Genomic DNA, 19865 nt, shown 5'->3' on the forward strand with positions numbered 1-19865 from the left:
GCCCATCTACATTTCATAACATTTACATTCAATGCAACGCAAAAACCACATTTTGATTAGTTCACAGAACACACTGACTGCATGCTACTGCTAATCAGAAACAATTCAGTGAACTAGTCAAATTCCAGTTATTAATTTCTCAGGATTTTTAAAAAACATTTTACTAACAAACAGGAGCCATTGTTTCTCAGCCTGTGAGTAACATTCTGAAGACCTCGTTCTCAGAAAAAGGTTTACTCCAGTGTGGGGTTTTAAGCCCATGTCACACAAAAAATAAATACAAACCAAACCAAAGCTATCAGAGCAAACTGAGCTAGTGGCCAGATCTATGGCTCTAGGGAGACGACAATACATTTACCCTCCATACACATCAATAGTTCTCCATTCTGCCTTGTGGAATCTTACAGTGATCTTTCTGGTCATTCACTCCCAAAGGCTCTCCCCCACCAGCAGCTTGCACTGTTGTGAAATCAATCTAGAAAGCAGGATTAGGACCATATCACTCCGAGCTTTAAAGATACAGGTCCAGATTTTCAAAAGAGCTCAACTCCCAATTAGTCACCAACACCAAGGGTCAGACTGTCAAAAGTGATCAGCATCTAATGTGGTGCTTCTCTTGAAAAAAATCTATCTGATCATTTATTTTGGTGTCCAAATGGTCGATAAACTCTTCTGAAACTCTGGCCCACAAGATGTATCCACACCCACAATTTTACTAGTAAAATAACAGAAATCAGATCAAGCTGTACCCTGTAAGTGGTGCACAAACACATTGCTCTTCTTCTGGCAATTTTCATTTCTTTCCAGCAATTAGATTCCTTCCATTTCTTATGGAAATAATTTCAGCTTCCTATATCAAATGGCTCATTCTACAGATTACTATAAGCGATTATACAACATCAACAGAAAATAGCTGGGGGGAAAACAAACAAACAAGTGTCCCCATTAGAAAATTTTATTAACAAGTTAGGTAATAAAGGACAGCTTGCAGGAAGTCTATGCAAATGACTTAACTCTTTGTCATACCCACTGCCAATGGAAGTAAAATAGAAGTGGGAAGTTTGAACTTCAGACTGTAACTGTTTTCTTATGGTTATTATTTGTATTGCAGTAGCAGCTAGAAGCCGCAGCCATGAATCAAGACCACAATGTTGTACGTGTTGCCTTAGGGAAAAAAACTGCAGAGAAGAGCCTGCCAGAGACTCCAACCAAAGCAGGGACCTGTGGATGCCCAGAGAACTTTTGACAGTTCTGAGTGAACTTTCTCTGCCCTGAACTGATTAGCTGTTTTCTCTCCAGTTTATTTAGAGTGGGTTAAAGAATTGTCAAAAGCAGAGCTGGTTAAAAATGGTGAGTATGTTTGGAAAATATGTCTGAAAAATGTTGCATTTTAAAAAAATCATAAAAATGTTGACGTTTTCCATTTTTGAATAAAGAAATTAAAAACTGAACAAATTGTAAAGGCTTTTGTTATTTGTCCCCCTCCTCCTCCAGCTTTTTCCTCCTTCCAGTGGCAAAATGCGGGACGGGGAGAGGCAGGAAAGGTGAAAAAAGTGGGTGAGGACCACAACCCAAAAACAACTAAAAAAAACCTCAATAAACAGATTGTTGTGTTGATTTTTATCCAGAAGTCTAATGTTTTTCACTAACATTTTTTATAAAAACAAGCACTTTTTGAGAAAAAAAATTAAAAACTTCGACCACCTCTAGTCAAAAACAGGAGCACTGATGAAGACAAGAGGCGAAATTCTCAGCTGCTGTTGACTAACATTAGTTCCATTGTTTTCAACAGAACTATTAGCATAGCTGTATTGACTTCAATCAAATCATGCAGATTTATACTATTTAAAGATCTGCCCTATTAACTCTGTATCACTGACAAAACAAGGAAAAATATACTGAAGTTTGGGGCCCCACAGATGTATTAATGCAGTTGTGATATACAATGGCTCGTACACAATGCCATTATTAAAACCACATTTCTTAGATTACATTAAGGTGACAACAGTTGACATATAGCAAGGGTGATTGTCTATTGACTACAGTTGCTAATACACTACAGTGTATAGAGAAAGCCTTCTCCCTGGGCGTATGTTTTCTTTTCCTGAAAAGGGATGTATTTCTCCTCAGGAAAGTTTTAGTACATGGATGCAAACAAGGAAAAGGGACAAGGAATCTGACTGCTGTCACTGGTTTTAGTAATATAATCGTAATAAAAATTCAAAAGATGGGAACCAGAAGAGTAGCTATAGAGTTCACCTCCCAGTACTGTAGGTTAACCTGTCAGAAGAGACACAATAGGTTCCATTAAAGAGATTTACTGTTTACTGTGGAACAATATAAACAGCTTGTTGTTACAGTCTACAGAAGAAATTGTTGCGTTAGGTCCATATTTAATAGCACCCAGTGTATGTAAAGAAACAGGAAGACAAACCAACAGAAATGCAAAGTGTAACTGCATCCTGCTGGCTTAGAGGGAAAAGAATAAAACACATTGCAAAAGAAAATAACAACGCTGAGCATTGAACCCGATGTGCGCCTGCCTCTGTGCACACAAGTGAAGGCTTGAGAATACCCCATCTGCCAGTTTCTCTCTTACTACCTCAGACACCATTGCCAAATCATTAGTCTGGGCTGGGATACAGATCTCAACAATCATGAGAGGCTGCTGAATAGCTTTCCTGGGAAAAGCTGCTTTCTCCAGAGACAAAATATTCATTTGAAGTGCTTCCATCTCGAAACAATAAGCAGAGATGATTTCTGCAGAACGTGAGTAAAGCATGCCACCCAAAGCGTGTTCTCTCCCAGAAATACAATGTTAGTATTATACTGGGTTTGCCAAGAATAGATTTTAGCTAATATTCTTGTATAAAAATTTCAAAAGCACGAACGTGAGCTTTAAGTTCAATTTTTAAAAGTCACTTAGTGTGGATTTACAAATGTGCCTGAAGATGCTGCTAGGTACCAAGGGGGATTTTCAAAAGCACCTAAGCAGGTTAGGTGTCTCCCACTGAGTCACAGAGGCCCATACTTTGGCGTAAGATTAGGGCTAGAGGTGCTGAGGCAATGATCTCTCAGATCCTTTCATATAAGTGCAACAAACTGCAGTTGTGGAGAAGATGTCAAAGTGCATGCCCCCTCCTCTGCTAAAAGCAGAGAGAGACTGGGAGAGTGTTTCCTCTTATCTGCTTGAAAGGAGTATTGATACGATTACAGGGAACTGGTCAGCCTTTAAGTTGATCGGCTCATATTGTCTATCTCAAGCCCTCACGGTTTCTGGAGCCCATGTTGCTTATTGAAAGAAATGGGCAATACAGAAGTCAATTTTCCCTCAAAAACCAAGATACCTGCTCAGGTACCAGTTATAAGGGGATTACAAGGCAGTTCTATGTACCACCACTAGGTGCATCAAAGAGTTGTCTCTTATTTACTCTGGAACTCCTCGGGAATCCTAACTCTAAGGAAGAGCCATCCAAACCACACAAGCTTCCATTTGATATAATTTTACTGTCTATACTAAATAACAAAACAAAAGCACACGTTTATTTGATTTGTTTATAAACATAATCAAATTAGAATGAAATGGATTAATATCAAATCATCAAATTAATCTAATCAGGTTGATCAAACCATATCCCATACAAAACTCTATGTAGTAATTTGGGAATGCAGCAGTTTATCAGCCCCCACAGTAATACAGCAACAGCATGCTGAGGCAGCAAGGGTCCATAGTGCCAAATATCCATGGCCACTTTGTATAGCTTTATTCTATGTGTCTAAAAGCCCCACGGGGTTATTGCAGATCTGGGTGCAGCCAGATTAACCATGGACAATCACATGGCTGCTGCCAGTCCATGGCTGAGAAAAGTCCCCTCAAGGTGATCTTCAGGGCTCGAAGAGTGGGGGGGACTAGCTCCAAGGCAGGCAATCTGACTAACAAGTGCCAACCAGCAGTGACTGATTATGACGTCAGTCCTCTCCAGGCCATTTCTCAATAATACATCCCTATTCCTGATAAAATCAAACCATCTTATGCCCAGTAAAAGCGGCAAAGGGTCCTGTGGCACCTTATAGACTAACAGACAGATTGGAGCATAAGCTTTTCGTCGGATACACGAAAGCTTCTGCTCCAATATGTCTGTTAGTCTATAAGGTGCCACAGGACTCTTTGCCGCTTTTACAGATCCAGACTAACACGGCTACCCCTCTGATACTTGATTATGCCCACTAGTTGCTGCTGACAATGTATATGAAATGCCTCAAGCCTTCTGGTGCTAATCAAGATATTCGCTGTATCAGTTATTTGGCTGGAACCGGAAAGTCAGAATTACTCCATGGTGAAGCTAATGTTGAGAGTACAGCTCTGAAGCCACTTATGGCAGCCTGCCTGAATTACTGGCTAAATAATCGTCAATCTCGTCCCCTCTGGTTCCAACACAAGGTTATATGAAACATTCCAATCCCATTCAAGATGACACAACTCATTACATTTCATATTTCAATCACACATTTAGACGAAAATAGCATGATTTATCAGGATTAATTTCCATGGACTGGTCTACAGGACACTTTATTAGCATATATGACACAATCATTAGCTATAATGAAATACAAATCTGAATCCACCCACTATCTTTCCTTTCCAGACCAATTGTTCAGATCCAAAGATTCATTTCTTAAACCCAATTTCCCCGGTTTGTACTGGAGGGAGCAAGTTCTCTAGTCACTTACTCCATATGAAACCATACTGCTTCACTTTAGAACCTGCGTTCTCCAGCTTTTGAAGCAAGTTTGCTCTATTCACTGTAATTGTACAAAGGTATGACCCATTTCATATTTTTAATTTACATTCAACAATCCAAGTCCATTACTGGAGCTCAACTGCACAGAATTAAATAAAAATATTATGGAATTACTATCAGTAAACCTAAGCCTTGTCTATTCAGCTTGGTGTCAGCCTTTTCCTGAGCTGGATGAGACCTATCATCAGTCAGTTATGTTATTCTATTCTGGTTTGCCTAAAATTCATAATGATCCTTTTGTGGTCAATTTTTTTCACTGAAGCAGCATTTAGCGGAACTGATGCCCTTATGTTCTTTGTCTTACAAACAAAATTTTACATCTTCCCTCCCCCTCCCAACCCTCTCATACGCGTAATGCATCCAGCTGGAATCCCCCTTCTCATGAATATCAGACATAGACTGGTATTCACAGGATTCACAATAAATCATTTCTACTTTCTTCATGATAGGCAGCTTTCATCCCTGCTAGGCTGCTGCACAAAAATATTCGAATATTTCTGCAAATTCAACAGGTTCACAAAGTGTCCTCGGACTTTTCAAGTTCAAGTCCAGTTGGTCATTATCACCACCACTTAATTATCTGGATGTCCATGCTGGTTGTCTAGATACACCACACATCGGACATACCAATCACCACAGATCCTCTGCTAGTTCAAGTGGAAACTCCTTTTCTTCCTCCTTCTACCCCTTAACTGAGCTCTGGCCAGCTTAGATTGATGTCAGGCTGCAAACCTTATAGCCGGGATTTGTAACAACTTAGAATGCCTCAGCGTGTGTCCTAAGGCTAAATTTTGCAGCACTGTCACAGTTGGTTGCTTAGCTGCTAAAACATCCTCCTTATTCCTCAACCATTCATTTGGCATATGATGTGAGACAGGGCTAAATAAGCCTCCCAAGAAGTTTTTCTTCAAAAAATGTAGGGTTTGTACAGCTGAGCAATCAATCAACTGCTATTTATCTCCTCTGGGCTTCTCGGTGGGGCAGTAGACAATAGAAAAAGTCTTTGTCTTACCCCAGACTTCTTTCTTTTCTAATTCCTTATCTGAGCTATTAACTTTCATAGTGGTCTTCAGAATCGCTGAACTTCTTGCTCAGGTATTTTCGCAAGCCTTTAAGTAAATGTTTATGCTGCAGCCGGAAGCGTGCCTACGAGCATGCTTAGACAGACATGAGCTAGATCTGTTCGAGATAGCATGCTAAGAAGAGTAGAGTTGATTTCATGGCACAGGCTAGCCCTCTGTACCCCTGGGTCCATTGTCAGGTGGATAGCTCATGACACCATCCATGCCACATCATCCTCACTGCTATTTTTAGAGCTAGTGTGTGTCTATCTGCAAGGGTTGGGAGGCAGTACCCAGATGAAGTGTAAATATGCCCTGCATTGATCATTCCAAAGAAGATAAATTGCGTGGAATTCAGTGTACTATGCAGATTTTTCAAACAGCTTAAAAGCTTAAGTCCTAACTGCTCTGTGTGGATATCAAAGAGTTTCACTGACTTTGCATCTTACTGATTATTGCACCATATTGCTTACTGATTTTTGCCTGACCACACCTGTTATTGTCCAAATCAATTCAATGCACAGATTCACTGACTTTTAAACTGTACAGCTAATAAGGCCATGTGCTTGCCCCATGAAGCCTATTTTTCAAATTGTAAAGTGCTAATGTTGTTGAAATAGACTGTACTTTGCAAGGACAATTTTAAAATCTTCATAATTGTGACAAATTCAAACCAAATTTCTTGACAATTCTGAAAGGCACTTCTCCCAAAAGGGCAATTTCCCTGCCAGCTTTTAGCCTCCTATTCCTGCCTACTTCAGTGCCAGACCTTAATTAAAATCACAATCATTTTAACAATGGGAGAAATGTTATTTTGCCCTCTCCTTATTCTCAAAAATGGCTGAATTGTTTTTGTTCAAACTTTCTAGGGGGAAAAAATCGTCCTCAGGAAGAGGCCAATTTTGGTAAATTTCAGGCCAAAAAGTGAGTTTTGGAAAGTTCTGAGCAGTTGAAAACAGAGCAATAGAATGTAAATGCTTAGACACTGCTTGCTAGAGCTCCAGTTTCAGATAGATTAAATGGATTAGACAAACACAAGATCACCTGCTGTGTACAAATTCAGACAGGTATAGCTCTACAGATAGATGAAGAAAATTGGGAAAATATCACTTCCACTCTTCATTATGGACCCAATCCAAAGCCCCATGAAGTCTGTGGGACTCTTTCCATTGATTTTCATAGGCTTTGGATCAGGCCCTATGAGTTCAATTCTACTCTTCATATATTGAAATGGTGCAAAGAGAACCATCCGCCAGTTCCATACTCTCTAGTGCCATGGAAGAGTTTCAAACCCTGTGACTCATTCAGGTTTGAGAACAGTTCAAGAAAAAGAGGGCATGGCTCAGATCAAAAAGCAGAGGTGCCACCTGTGATACAGACCCCAGATGTATTCTCCTCGGGGGGGCCTTGGAATATCTGCACAAGATGAAAGCTTACATCACAGCAGCTCCAGCATTGCCTAAAACGCTCCACCACTTATTGACTACTGACACTGGTCTCTACTGTGTGCTTCAAATGCTCCCTACTTTCCTACAGCCTTTCCTTCCCATGTGCTTTGCACAATCCCTGGTATGAGTGACCTCCTGACCACTAGCTTCTGCATACTCTGCTCCCTGTCACTGGTTGTGTTGGTCCCAGTTCCTAATCCCCAAGTAGCATCAGCACTCTCCACCTCCAGGCCAACTGTCACCCACTTTACAACACCCTCATCCCCCAAATCAGCTGGCAGCATGGGTCTCAGTCCTCCTGACAGATACACAAGCATCCTACTCCACCTCATATCCCCCAAATACATTCCCTTTCACCCTCTCCCACATTCAACACCTGGTGCCCTTCTTGCCCACGCAAGGAGAAAGAGACTTGCCCAAACAGGGCTGTCAATCTCTATGGTGGAGGCTGTGCAAAGACGAAGAACCCATTTAACAGATAGATGGCTGATTTGTCATAGATTTAGATAAAAAGACAGTTAAAATAATGTACTTGTGTGCTTACCTGTTGTGACACCATGAACAACTCCATCCCTGGTCCTGGAACCTAAACAAAGCAAAAATCATTTTACAATGAAGTTATGAGCATTCGAAATACCAGTTAGCAAATACTGGTACAAGTGAGTGGATGATGGGAAAGCAGTAAATATAGCACAGCTGATTTTAATAAACCGTGATAGTGTCTCATAAGATGTTTAAAATTAATTCAAATTGGGCTTGATATAAGTAATGGCTTAAGGACTGAAGATCACCTGGAGAACCACCAATAAAGGGTGAAGATAAGTGGCCACGTTTTGAGTTGTGGAGTGGGGGAAGCATCCATGTTAGGTGTTCTAGTAAACAGCTTGTGAAGTAAGCACCCAATCCTGCAAAAACTTTTGCACATGAATAACCTCACTCATGTGAGCAGTTCAACTAATGTCGCATATGCATAAAATTACTCATGTGTGTAAGGCTGTATAGCTTCAGGACCCAGGTTAGCATATGTGATTTACAACTCAATCCTGCAGTCTTTACTCTGGTCATAATCTGGGGGGAACTGCAAAGAGTCAGGGCAGGAAAATGATATAATAGGGCACTGCAGTAATAGAAACATGGTCATGAAATTCATTTTGGAAAAGTGCAAGCTAATATTTCTGTGGGAAGTAATCTGAAACAAATGGTTTAATGAGAGTGGAATCTGGAAAGCAGCTATGCTGAGAGATGCCTAGAGGTAACAGATATAATACTGGACATGAGTGTACAGTGTGATGTGGCAGCCACAGATACCAAACAAATTTTGGGATGCATATGCAAATGCATCCTGGCTCTTTAGGGAAAAATCCTGCATTGGAAAGGAAATGGGCTCTTTCCACTGGAGTCAGTGGTAAAACTCCCATTCACATCAGTGGGAGCAGAAATAAACCTACAGGGAGTACTTTTGAAAATCCCACCCTTAATGTCTTTTTCCATCCTGGACTTCTAGTTCTCTGATTCTATAACTTAGCTACATGTGAAGGGGATGAGCTCATCTCTGGCCTACCATGCTTAGCAATTTACAGTGCAGAGAATGGGTATGTGATACATACCATGGAAGGCAAAGTAATAGCTTTATAATACCATTGGGCTAGGTCTTCAAGGGACGGTATTGAGATCTAAATTTTAAAAAGCATTTCGTTTCTTTATTATGCACATTATTATATAAGAAAACATTTTTCCAAGGAGTTAGTATTTAGAGACTTCTAGCTATATTATTTTTTTAATTTGGATAATTTTTATGTATCATATTCAGTATACACACATTGTTTTGCATACAGGGTTTTTCAACAGTGTGCATGTGCACTGTTTCTTTAAATCTGTAGTAGGAAGCCAAACAAGAGGCTCTAGGGAAAATTCTAGGCAGAAGCTCTACAGTGAAGCAGGGAGAAAGTAGCATGAGGTTTAACATTGTTTTCCTTATTCTAATGAAGTTTTTTGTTTAGCATTAGAAGAAAGAGACAGTCAGTGATTCTTTAGCGTTGTCACATTAGGGTACCACACTAATATAAATGTAAATATTGTAGAACAGCACATACTCTCCATCAGCATTGTGTTTCGTACTTTACTGGTGCCAGTTTGTTAAACTAAAACCCTGGGGTTTATTATCTGTACTATCAGATTTATGAACTTTTACATAATTGAAAATGTCTTGTTACTAAAGAGTAAGAGCAGAATAAGAATAAGGAGAGAGAGAGAATGAATGATTTCTTTGTATCATGTGAAATGACTTCATGCTCTAGCCTGGAAAATGAAGATGCCAGGCTTGCCCTGGGTACTTTGGAGAAGATTGGCTATTTACCTAATTTTCAGACAGAGACAATGATCAGAACAAAGGGTAAAGAAATGGTGTCCTTTCCTCTTTATATTCATTGTTCAATTTGTGCAAGGAAAAACAGAAGATGTTCTTCTCCATTCCAAATGGTATCATTGCAAGGTTTCTGAGCTATCTGATTAAAAACAAAGCAGAAGAAGTCCTTTCAATGTGTAAGGATTCCTCTTAAATCACCAGGGCTCAATCCCACATGTCGTATGTGCTCTGGCCTCAATCCAGCAAAGCATGTTTCACTTTAAACACACGAGCAATTCCATTGACTTGTAGAAATGGCCTACAAAGCACTTCATTGGCTTCAGTAGAACAATTCATGTGCTTACAATTGAGCATGTGCTTAAGTGCTTTGCTGGATTGGAGCCAGAGCACTCAGCCCCTTGCTGGATTGACTCCCTTGCTATTATGGGCTAAATCCTTCAAGTGACATAAGAGCATGGTTATGATGTTTAACTGTACAGCTGGGGTAGGGAGAAATGGGGTAAAGCAGCAAAAAATCCTCACAGAGGAATTCTCCACAGCAGATATCTCCAGAAAGGAATATATATCTTGATTCTTACCTCACTTACACTAGAGTTACACAGGTATAATTCCACTGAATTCAGTGTAGTTAGTCCCGATTTACATTACTATAACTGAGATAAAGAATCAGGTCTGCGGAGAGTGGGCCTGTTGCCCACATGAGAGTTTGGCCAGTGGATCCATCCAAAGCACAGATTTTCATAAGCAAATTCATACTTGGCAGAAGGTAGTAGCCAGCTAGCTGTGCAGTTTTCCTGGCTTCACACTTCATGGTGATACCTTACTTGTGCTATGTTGTAGCACAGCTTCCCTTTTACTTAGGCTTTGCTCAGCGTCAGAATACAGTCCTGTAAGGACAGTGGCTGAATTCTGTGGGACTAATTCTGGCTGGAGAGGCCCAGGGGCTCACCGAAGTAAAGTTGCAGCCAGTAGTGGGAGCATATGATGGGAAGTGGCTGTCTTTATTCTGGCCACTCCAAAACATCATAGAAAGGGTGCTCCTCATGCCCTGCATGACAAGGGCTGTGGAAGGGGAAAGAGCATGAACTCGCAGGCAAGAAACATGGGCTGCACGTACACTCTGATTCAGCAATGGCCTCTCTGCACAGATTGCACAATTCAGGCAGAATAGTGGCACATGTGCACACTACTTTTCATGTATACATGGTTCATGTGATTGCACAGGAGGAGGAGGGTGGACATTACTCCTGTTTTCAGGCAGAATTTGGACCATTGGGTGAAAAGTCAAGAAATAATAGATACCACTCTTCCTTCCCATTTCAACAGTACCTGTCAGCACTATTAAACTTAAGTAGCTATTTTGTGTGTTGGCAACGAGACCCAATCCTACAAGGGGCTCATTTCTGAGCACTTCTTTAGAGGTGCCGAGTATTTTCAGCACTTCACTGAATTGGGACATAGGGCTGGTTAAAGCCCTTTCTGCAGTGGTGTAGGCACCACTTTAAGCAACAGCTGGTTGGGGACAGGGAAGCATGACCCCACTTGGGAAGAGGAGAGATTATTGCTTCTGCTTCTCAGTGTTCCTATAGGGAACTGTTTCCACAAGGACTTTAGCAGGGATTAGGCTGCTCATTCTTCCAGCAGACAGAATTGGAATATCTTTGCTATCTCACTAGCCTTTCTGCTGCCAAAGAAAAACAACATATGCCTTGAGAGAAGGCTGCAGCAGAGGCATTTCTATGATCTAAACAATATGGGGAAGGTACAGTTTTGTAGCCGTGCACCTGCTGTGGGTCAGAGAAAATCTACACAAATATGAACACCAGAGGTTGAGTGCAGTGGAGAGGGGGAGCTGACTGGGAGAGTATCCCAGCCACCTGATACTGAGCTATCCAATGTAAGTTAAAGCTGCAAAGGGGGGCACTTTGTCCTACACCAAGATCACACAGCAGCAGAGAAACTGGAGTAACAAAGCTTCACTCTGCCACACGCCATCTCCTGACAAGCCTCATCCCTTTTCCCTGAGATAGTGAGAGTTTGAGGCCAAGATTAGAAGACTGCAGTCCCTGATTCAGAGCATCAAAGCTATACTCGGAGTCAGATTAAAATACTCTTTCTTGCATTGAGTAGTACCACACTCCTCACACAGTCTCACTGAAATCAGAATCTAGTCCTTACTCACTTAAATGAAATTGGCATAAAGATAAACATGGTTAAGTAATCCTTATTTAGCTTCATAAACTCATACGTGTAAAGCACCCATAATTTCTAATGAAGACAGTGGGACTCAAGTTTAAACAATCTGACCTGAGTGACTTGCACAGGCCACCCAGCACGTCAGTGGCAGAACAGAAACCAGAACCCAGGCTTAGTTGCTGAATGCCCAGTCCCCTTCTCTTAGTAACAACTAATCAGCATGGTTCCTTTGTAAGTTATACCTTCACTATGAAGGATCTGATGCTCAGCGGATGTGAATCAATGTAGCTCCATTGATTTCACTGGACCTATGCTGGCACACACAAGCTAAGACTCTGAACACAGAGTGTAAGAAAGAAGCTAACTCAGGGCCTAATCCAAAATCCATCCAGGAGGGGCTTTCCAGTGACTGCAACGGACATTGGATCAGGTGCTAAGAAAGGAGGAAAGAAACAATGAGAGAGGAGAACAGCATTCAGGATGAAGATAAGTAGAATAAAATCCAAACTTTGTCAAGTCTTCCACAGCCCCCTTACCCACAGATAGAAATGTTCCTTTGTGCCCTAGAAGATTAAACCATTACAATGATTCCATTGCTTCCTAGACAGTGGATATTTTTCCTTACCACCTTTTTTTGCACTAGATATCTTTTTTACTATGCTCTGAATAATAGGTAGCAGTAATTTGGACAGGAAGAATTCAGCTTCTCATTAATCTGTCCCCAAGAACTTATGACAAAGAGTCATTGACTAGTTGACAACTGAAATTTAAAAATTACTATCAAGACGCTCTCAATTCTGGTCTCAATAGGCTCTTTTTGGGAAGGTGTCAACCCGTAGCATGACAGAACCCACTTGTAATGCACCCAGTTATAGCTGCAACTCTACATACAGCCATGTGGAGTAAAAATCCTCAACTGCTTCCATGCATTTCACTACATTATAAATGAGTTCCACTGTACTTTAGGAATTTAGCCATTCTCCTCCTCCTCCTCTGATCTGTCTGAGCAGGAGAAAAGAGAAGTTACCACTGCCCTGTGCTGGGGAGGTAAAAAGAGGAGTACCTGGCTTCCTTTTTTACATCAGGGCATGAAGGAGAATCAGGCCAACCTAGATCAGTTGACATTTTTAACTACAATTCCAGCTGGGGAAGAAGAACTTCCAGAGGCAAGACACACTAGCTGTCATCACTCCTGGGATGAAGGAGAGTGGATCTTTTGCCAGTAGCTCCTTTCCTGTTATCGTGAAACTACATATATGTTTATGTTTCCTTTATGAAAGAAATCAGTTCAGTGTGGGTTCACTCCTGCACTATTATTAATTATTAGTATACAGACCCTACCCCTAAACAATTCACAATCTAAGCATATTGAAGACCATGGGAATTTTGCCATTGATTTCACTGGAAGCAGGACTGGGTTTTAGCATTCCTAGTATCACAGCAAATGGAAAAGGCATGGAGATTAACTCAGCATACACTTTATGAGCATACCTAATAAAAAGAAATCACAGAAGAGCTATCCTGATCTACAAGGAAATAAAACACACACCACTGAAAACTAATAATAGACAATGAAATACTGAAAGATATTCTGATAATTGTGCAAAAATGCCTACATACATTGAAAGATATATTCATTTCAAATTTAGTTTGCAAAATCACTGCTTTCTGTGTTAAATGGAATTTGCTATGGCTTAACTGGAAAAGAATGTTCAAGATGGGCTAAAATGTGTAGTCTAATGTATCTGGAGCAGATATAATTTGTTAAAAACTAATGCTAACCTGGAAGGGTATTGGGATTCAGGAAAACAAAAATAGGAGTGTGTGGCAAACCAAATACTTCATAGCAAGGAAATTATTCCAGTTTTCAACCATCCTCTGAAATCTGTGCACATCTCCCTAAGTACACATAGCATACCAGTATTTACCTATAAAACCTTGAAAAAACAGAAAGGATATACTGAAAGGAATATATTATTTCATTCACATTTTTCCATGACCTAATTTAACTTTGCCTCCATTTTTTCCTTTGTTTCTTTTAACTAACCAACCATTTAATCATCATGTGTTTTACAGGTTCTTTCCTATGAATTTTTCATCACAGCCTTTGGAAGAGACAGTTCTCCAGAGCTTGGAACCTGCTAAGCAACGAAGATGATCCTGTGGTTAAAGCATTGGACAGGAATTTGAAATGTGAGTTATATTCCTAGCTCTGCACAGGCTCCCTGTGTGACATGGGCAAGTCACTTAACCTCTCCTTGTCTCAGTTTTTCCATTTATAAGATGGGTATAATAATTCCTCTATGTCAAAGGGTTTCAGTGCTCATTCTTTCATGACCCATGGAAGGAAGGTGCTATGGGCCTATAATGTAACAAGTAACCATTAGAGAAAACTCAGTCAAGGGAGGTAAGGAAATGAGATGCTTGTACACAGAATACTGAATATCAGGAATCTTTATTTAAAATCTTGAAAAACAACTGATTATATTCCCTTCCAACTACTGAATCATCTTTGCTTTATACAGTGAGGAAGGATAGGGTTGGATAAATTGCCAAATTAACTGACTTTTTCTTTAAAATAAAAGTCCTTAAAATCCATATATTCAGTAACATTCTGGTTATAAAGCCACCTGTCATTCTGTCTTTGTATATTGTTAATTACTGTACCAGCCTGTGTGCCCTTAAACTTTTAGGGCTCTTGGACAGTTATTTTTGGCACATGTCTCCTACAGTACAGTGTAATGTAAGGCACAGAGCTCCTACGGTATGGTATCTATGGTTTTAGCACCATGCTAAAATAACGGGTGGCTATCAACAATGCAATGACACCCCAATGGACTTTAGGTCATTGTCCATCTTTATAAAGGTTTTACTTCCGACTTAGGACTCAACTCTGATCACATTTCCATAGCTGTAGCTTTATTATTGAGTTACTCTATACTTATAGCAAGGTAACTCTGGATCCTCATCTTTTCACTGATCATTCAGTTCAGCAAACAGAAGCAAACAGGTTAATAGCAATTGGTTTTCTATTGCCCACCTACCTACATAGAGAACGCCCTCTTTCGTCTTTCCTGCTGCTTCTGCCACACCCTGTTTGGTTTTTTCTGCTGCTGCCACAACTCCCTCTTTAGCCTTGGAAAGCCCTTTCATGAATACATCCATGGCTAAAGATTTTCTTTACACAGCTCTAGGGGAAAAAATCAGAAACGTTTTGAATAAGAAAATATTTTTCAGACAGGAAGACTGATCAAACTCTGACTGGAATGTTATTTATAAAAAGATTCTGTCTGTCTGTCAGTCATCTATATCCACATATTATACATCTTCAGACACATCTATCTGTATCTGGCCATAGCGGCATTCAATATTTCATGCAGAATAAAAGTGGTTCAACAAGTGCATACAACAATAAGCGCAATTCTACAAACAGCCTTCATGGCTTCTCACTTTCTACGACACAAACAAGTTTGACAGTGTTACAGACACACATCAGGTTTATGCAGTACTCTCACAAACCAAGTAGGACAAGCGTAGCCTTTTTTTAAAAAAAAGGCCATATCAATGAAGAGGTTTCAATTCACTGTAGAAAATAATCCATTTCGGACAGGGAGGTGCACTGGTTGGCTTGACCGGTTTTTTCTAGATCCCTTGATTCTTGACTGAGACACAATGCCCACTGAAGTGAATGGGAGTTTTGTTCGAAGGACTGCAGGATTTAGCTCTTTGGTTAGATGATATCCCTCCACATCTCCTCACTCAGAGCCACCAGTGTGGTTAAAAACACACCATCAACTTAAAAATTAAAAACAAAAATCACACCTCTCTCTGAAAATCGTTTACCTACGATTAGTACAAGTAACCCCTATTATAATTATATTATATCCCTATATTCACAGTGGTCCCTTCTAGCCTTAGAATCTATGAACTGAAAGAGGTTAGGAAAAAAAATCTATTTTCCCTGTGTGCTTGCTTAGTGCATCTGATAGCATTTAGCCATAGTCAGTTTCTCTTTCCCCCCTGCCATAGTCCGTTCCCCCTGTTATTTGTGTGGGTCTTTTGGGTGGCAGAGGGGGTGAAAAAGCCATTTATAATAATCTGTTAAAGGAAAATGTGATTGTAAAGCCACAAACATTGGCAGGTGGTTTCAGCGCCAGGTGTGGGACCAGGACCTTCATTTAAGTCCTCAAAAACAAACAAACAAAAACCCTAGCAATGTCCCTTTAACAAATTAACTCTGGATCCTTTATTTCTCCACCCACACACAGAATAAGAGTCTATTGATGCCTGTACCTCCCTTTTTCTTGCGTTGCTGAGTAGGAGGACGGGGTGTCTAAAGAAACATCTGTAGCCACCACTACCAACTTGTGATCATTTAAATGCGAGAATAAAAAATACGAGCGAGGGTTGTGGCTCATGAACACACACTGCAAAATCCTTCCCACAGAAAGAGAACAGCTTTCACATTGCTGAAAATAGGAACGTCTGTTTAAATGCATGAGACCTCTCTCTCTCTCTCTGCCTGTCACACAATCTCTCTGGGAGCTACTAGGGTGAGGCAAGATCTAACCAGACTTGACACCTACCCTCATCCACAGGGGAAATCTCCAATTCCCTTTTACAAAACCCGCCCTCCCCCAGAAGGATGCAGCTACCTGGACACTGTCCTAACGGAAATTACCCCGAGCAGAGAGAGGAGGGATGAGGCATCTCTGTGCACGTGTGCAATGACAGTTCAGACGACTTCAGTCCCTTATCCCCCCTGTCCCCCGAGATTTGCACTATTGGACCATAATTGCCTCCTTGGTGAAGATTCCTGAGGCGGAGGAGGGACTAAGCGGAAGGATAAAACTAAGTTTGTGCAGCACATGCTGGGTGTGGGAAAGGAGGGAGGCTCCTGCTGGAATCCACTGCAAAGCCCCGCCTTGGGGCAGCGCCACCCCCGAGCGAACCCACAAGCAAATGGGGAGGAGGGCACCTGACTCCCGCCCAGCACTGCCCCCCAGGCCGAGGGAGCGGCCTCTCCACCCTGCAACACACGTACCCTTCCTGGGGACAGGCACATACGGACCCAGCCGCCCAGAGAGACAGGGCAGGGGGCCAGGATCACACCGGCACATGCAGCCCGGGTCACACAGAGACCGGGCTGGGGGCCAGGATCACACCGGCACATGTAGCCCGGGTCACACAGAGACAGGGCAGGGGGCCAGGATCACACCGGCACATGCAGCCCGGGTCACACAGAGACCGGGCTGGGGGGCAGGATCACACCGGCACATGCAGCCCGGGTCACACAGAGACCGGGCTGGGGGGCAGGATCACACCGGCACATGTAGCCCTGGTCACACAGAGACAGGGCTGGGGGGCAGGATCACACCGGCACATGCAGCCCGGGTCACACAGAGACAGGGCTGGGGGGCAGGATCACACCGGCACATGCAGCCCGGGTCACACAGAGACAGGGCAGGGGGCCAGGATCACACCGGCACAGGTAGCCCGGGTCACACAGAGACAGGGCTGGGGGCCAGGATCACACCGGCACATACAGCCCGGGTCACACAGAGACCGGGCTGGGGGGCAGGATCACACCGGCACATACAGCCCGGGTCACACAGAGACAGGGCTGGGGGGCAGGATCACACCGGCACAGGTAGCCCGGGTCACACAGAGACAGGGCTGGGGGGCAGGATCACACCGGCACAGGTAGCCCGGGTCACACAGAGACAGGGCTGGGGGGCAGGATCACACCGGCACAGGTAGCCCCACCATCCTGTCTCTCTGGCAGACTGGGTCTATATGGGTCCCCCCCCGCCCGAGAAAATCACACTCTGCAGGGATAAGCACGTACAGATCCACCCAACACACAAGCAGCCCCGCATCCAGGCTTCAATGAGAAGCTTTTTCCACTTCGCCCAAACTACATCCCCCCTCCCCCCAAAAAAAACCCGCGTCGGGAAGGCTCCCCCAGCCCCGTTCACCCCGGGAGACAAACCCTGGAGCACCCGAGCGCTCCCGCCCCGCGCGCTCCATCCCCGGGTGGGGAAGCAGCGCAGCCAGGGCCAGGTCACTCACCGCCGGCCGGGCTCCTCAATCTGCAAATGCGTTAAAACCGGCACCAAGGGGAGGCGAGGGGTGCACAGCGGAGAGTCCCCGGGGCAGCGGCCCCCCTGTTCAGTACATCCCCGACAAAGCAGGCGGAGGAGAGGCGGAGAGGGAGTCCGGCATCTAACGCACCCAGGTCCCAGCTCCACAGGCGGAGAGCGAGGAAGAGAAGGGGAGGAGGAGAGCGGGGGAGGGATGTTCATCCACTTTCAGCGTGCAAAGCAAGCCCCTCTCCCTCCTTCCCCACCCTCTCGGGCTGATTTGCCAGAGGGAGGAGAGAGCCGGCCCCACCCTCCCATCCTTGGGGGCAGGAAATCTTCTCCAGATCCAGTCCCGCCCACCAACCCCTCCTTAGCCTGAAATGGGGCGAGAAGAGAGGGACAGCGCTATGGCTTCAGCACCCGCAGGCCTTGTGACTGCTAATGGGATTGGCAGTGGAGAGTTTCCTCCACACAGCTATTTTTAGCCCCAGTTTGCCTACTCCCGGGAGCTGCTGGCTCCTTGCTGCCATGTAGACATACCCCCAGAGACTGGAGGTGGGTGGGGGGAATAATATTTCATCGTGCCCTCACTGCTGCGGAGGGCAGGGGCCTAGCATGGTGCAGGCAATCATTAGCTTCTCCAGCCCCCTTTGATTCATTAACAACATTAAAGCTGGGTACATAACAAACCCATGGTGGCAGATGCATGTTTATTTAAATTCACACACATTAAGACCCTGCAAGATACCCAAGGGATAAAAGGGAAAGGTGGATCCTACTGATCTTCATCTTTAAGCCCCCAAATTGACTATGAAAAGAGAATAGCAGTAAAATTTTCCAAAGTGCCCAAGGACCAGACTTTCAAAGGCATCTTATCATCTACAGTTGCAGCTAGGCCACTGACAGGGTTTACAAAGGTTCCTAGCGTTGGGAGTTAGGCAGTTTTCAAAATCTCACTAGTCACCTATCTGTATTTTTAAGCACTTAAATGCCTTTGGAAAATGGTCCCTAAGTCACTTTGGAGCCTAAGTCCCATTGACTTTCTATAGGAGTTAAACTTCCAAGTGCCTAATTCACTTTTGAAAATAGGCAGGTTTAAAACAAACAAAAGGAAGTATTTCTTCACACAATGCACAGTCAACCTGTGGAACTCTTTGCCAGAGGATGTTGTGAAGGCCAAGACTGTAACAGGGTTCAAAAAACAAACTATATAAATTCATGGAGGATAGGGTACTGGATTAGATGGACCTTTGGTCTGACCCAGTATGGCTGTTCTCATGTAAACTTTTTTTAAGTTGAAGTTTACTTGTTCTTACTGAACTCACTCTCCCCCACCCCCACCCCCGCAAAAAAATCTACACCCCAAAACATGAATGTTGCAAAAACCTATATCTAGAACCTTGGTCCTGCCAGAGTCTTTCAATTTTTGGCCATCATGGTATCCCCCACCATCCCCCCTAATTATACAGCATGAATAGAAAATAAGACAACTCTCCTTCCTCACTAAAATAATCCAGGGCCTGATGCACTAGACATTTTTGCAGTGAAGTTGGAATAATCAGACTTGTTCTCTAATTTGAAAATGCAATTTGATCTCACAGGAGGCCAAAAGTCAGCAGGATCCCCCAAGCACCAGCTTTTCTCTTATTTTTATTGCATCACCTAGCCTGGAGCAAGGGGGAGGGAGACAATTGGGTGAAGGAGGAGAAGAGGCAGAGAGCTAGACTTCAGGGAGTGTCACACTTCCCCTTCCGTCCAGCACAGGATCCAAATGCTCAGCACAGAGATGTCTTCCATCCCTGAAACAACAACAGGGTTTCTTCCCCACACAATTATGCTAGCAGAAGGCTGGCACTTCCTAGATCATGAGTGAACTTCTAATGCCTCTCTACAGTCTGATAAACTTTCAT

At 43.0% G+C, this 19865-nt stretch overlaps 1 protein-coding gene and 1 long non-coding RNA gene across 3 annotated transcripts in view; one reads left to right on the forward strand and one right to left on the reverse strand.

Moving 5' to 3' along the window:
* LOC125635595 (uncharacterized) overlaps positions 1-1351 on the forward strand; it is a 39537-nt gene extending 38186 nt beyond the window's left edge. For both annotated transcript variants that reach the window (XR_012668034.1, XR_007356312.2), the window contains one exon: positions 1112-1351. This is a non-coding gene — a long non-coding RNA (uncharacterized LOC125635595). The remainder of the gene's footprint in view (positions 1-1111) is intronic.
* Positions 1-18203, reverse strand: part of SNCA (synuclein alpha) — a 102340-nt gene extending 84137 nt beyond the window's left edge. The window contains exons 1-3 of the mRNA XM_048847457.2: positions 17945-18203; positions 14917-15062; positions 7856-7897 (exon numbers count right to left, since the gene is read on the reverse strand). Coding sequence (XP_048703414.1) covers positions 7856-7897; positions 14917-15037 — 163 coding nt within the window. The 5' untranslated portion in view covers positions 15038-15062; positions 17945-18203. The remainder of the gene's footprint in view (positions 1-7855; positions 7898-14916; positions 15063-17944) is intronic.
* Between the last annotated feature and the right edge of the window lie 1662 nt (positions 18204-19865).

This window comes from Caretta caretta, chromosome 4 (assembly GCF_965140235.1).
Source record: "Caretta caretta isolate rCarCar2 chromosome 4, rCarCar1.hap1, whole genome shotgun sequence".
Lineage (NCBI taxonomy): Eukaryota > Metazoa > Chordata > Testudines > Cheloniidae > Caretta > Caretta caretta.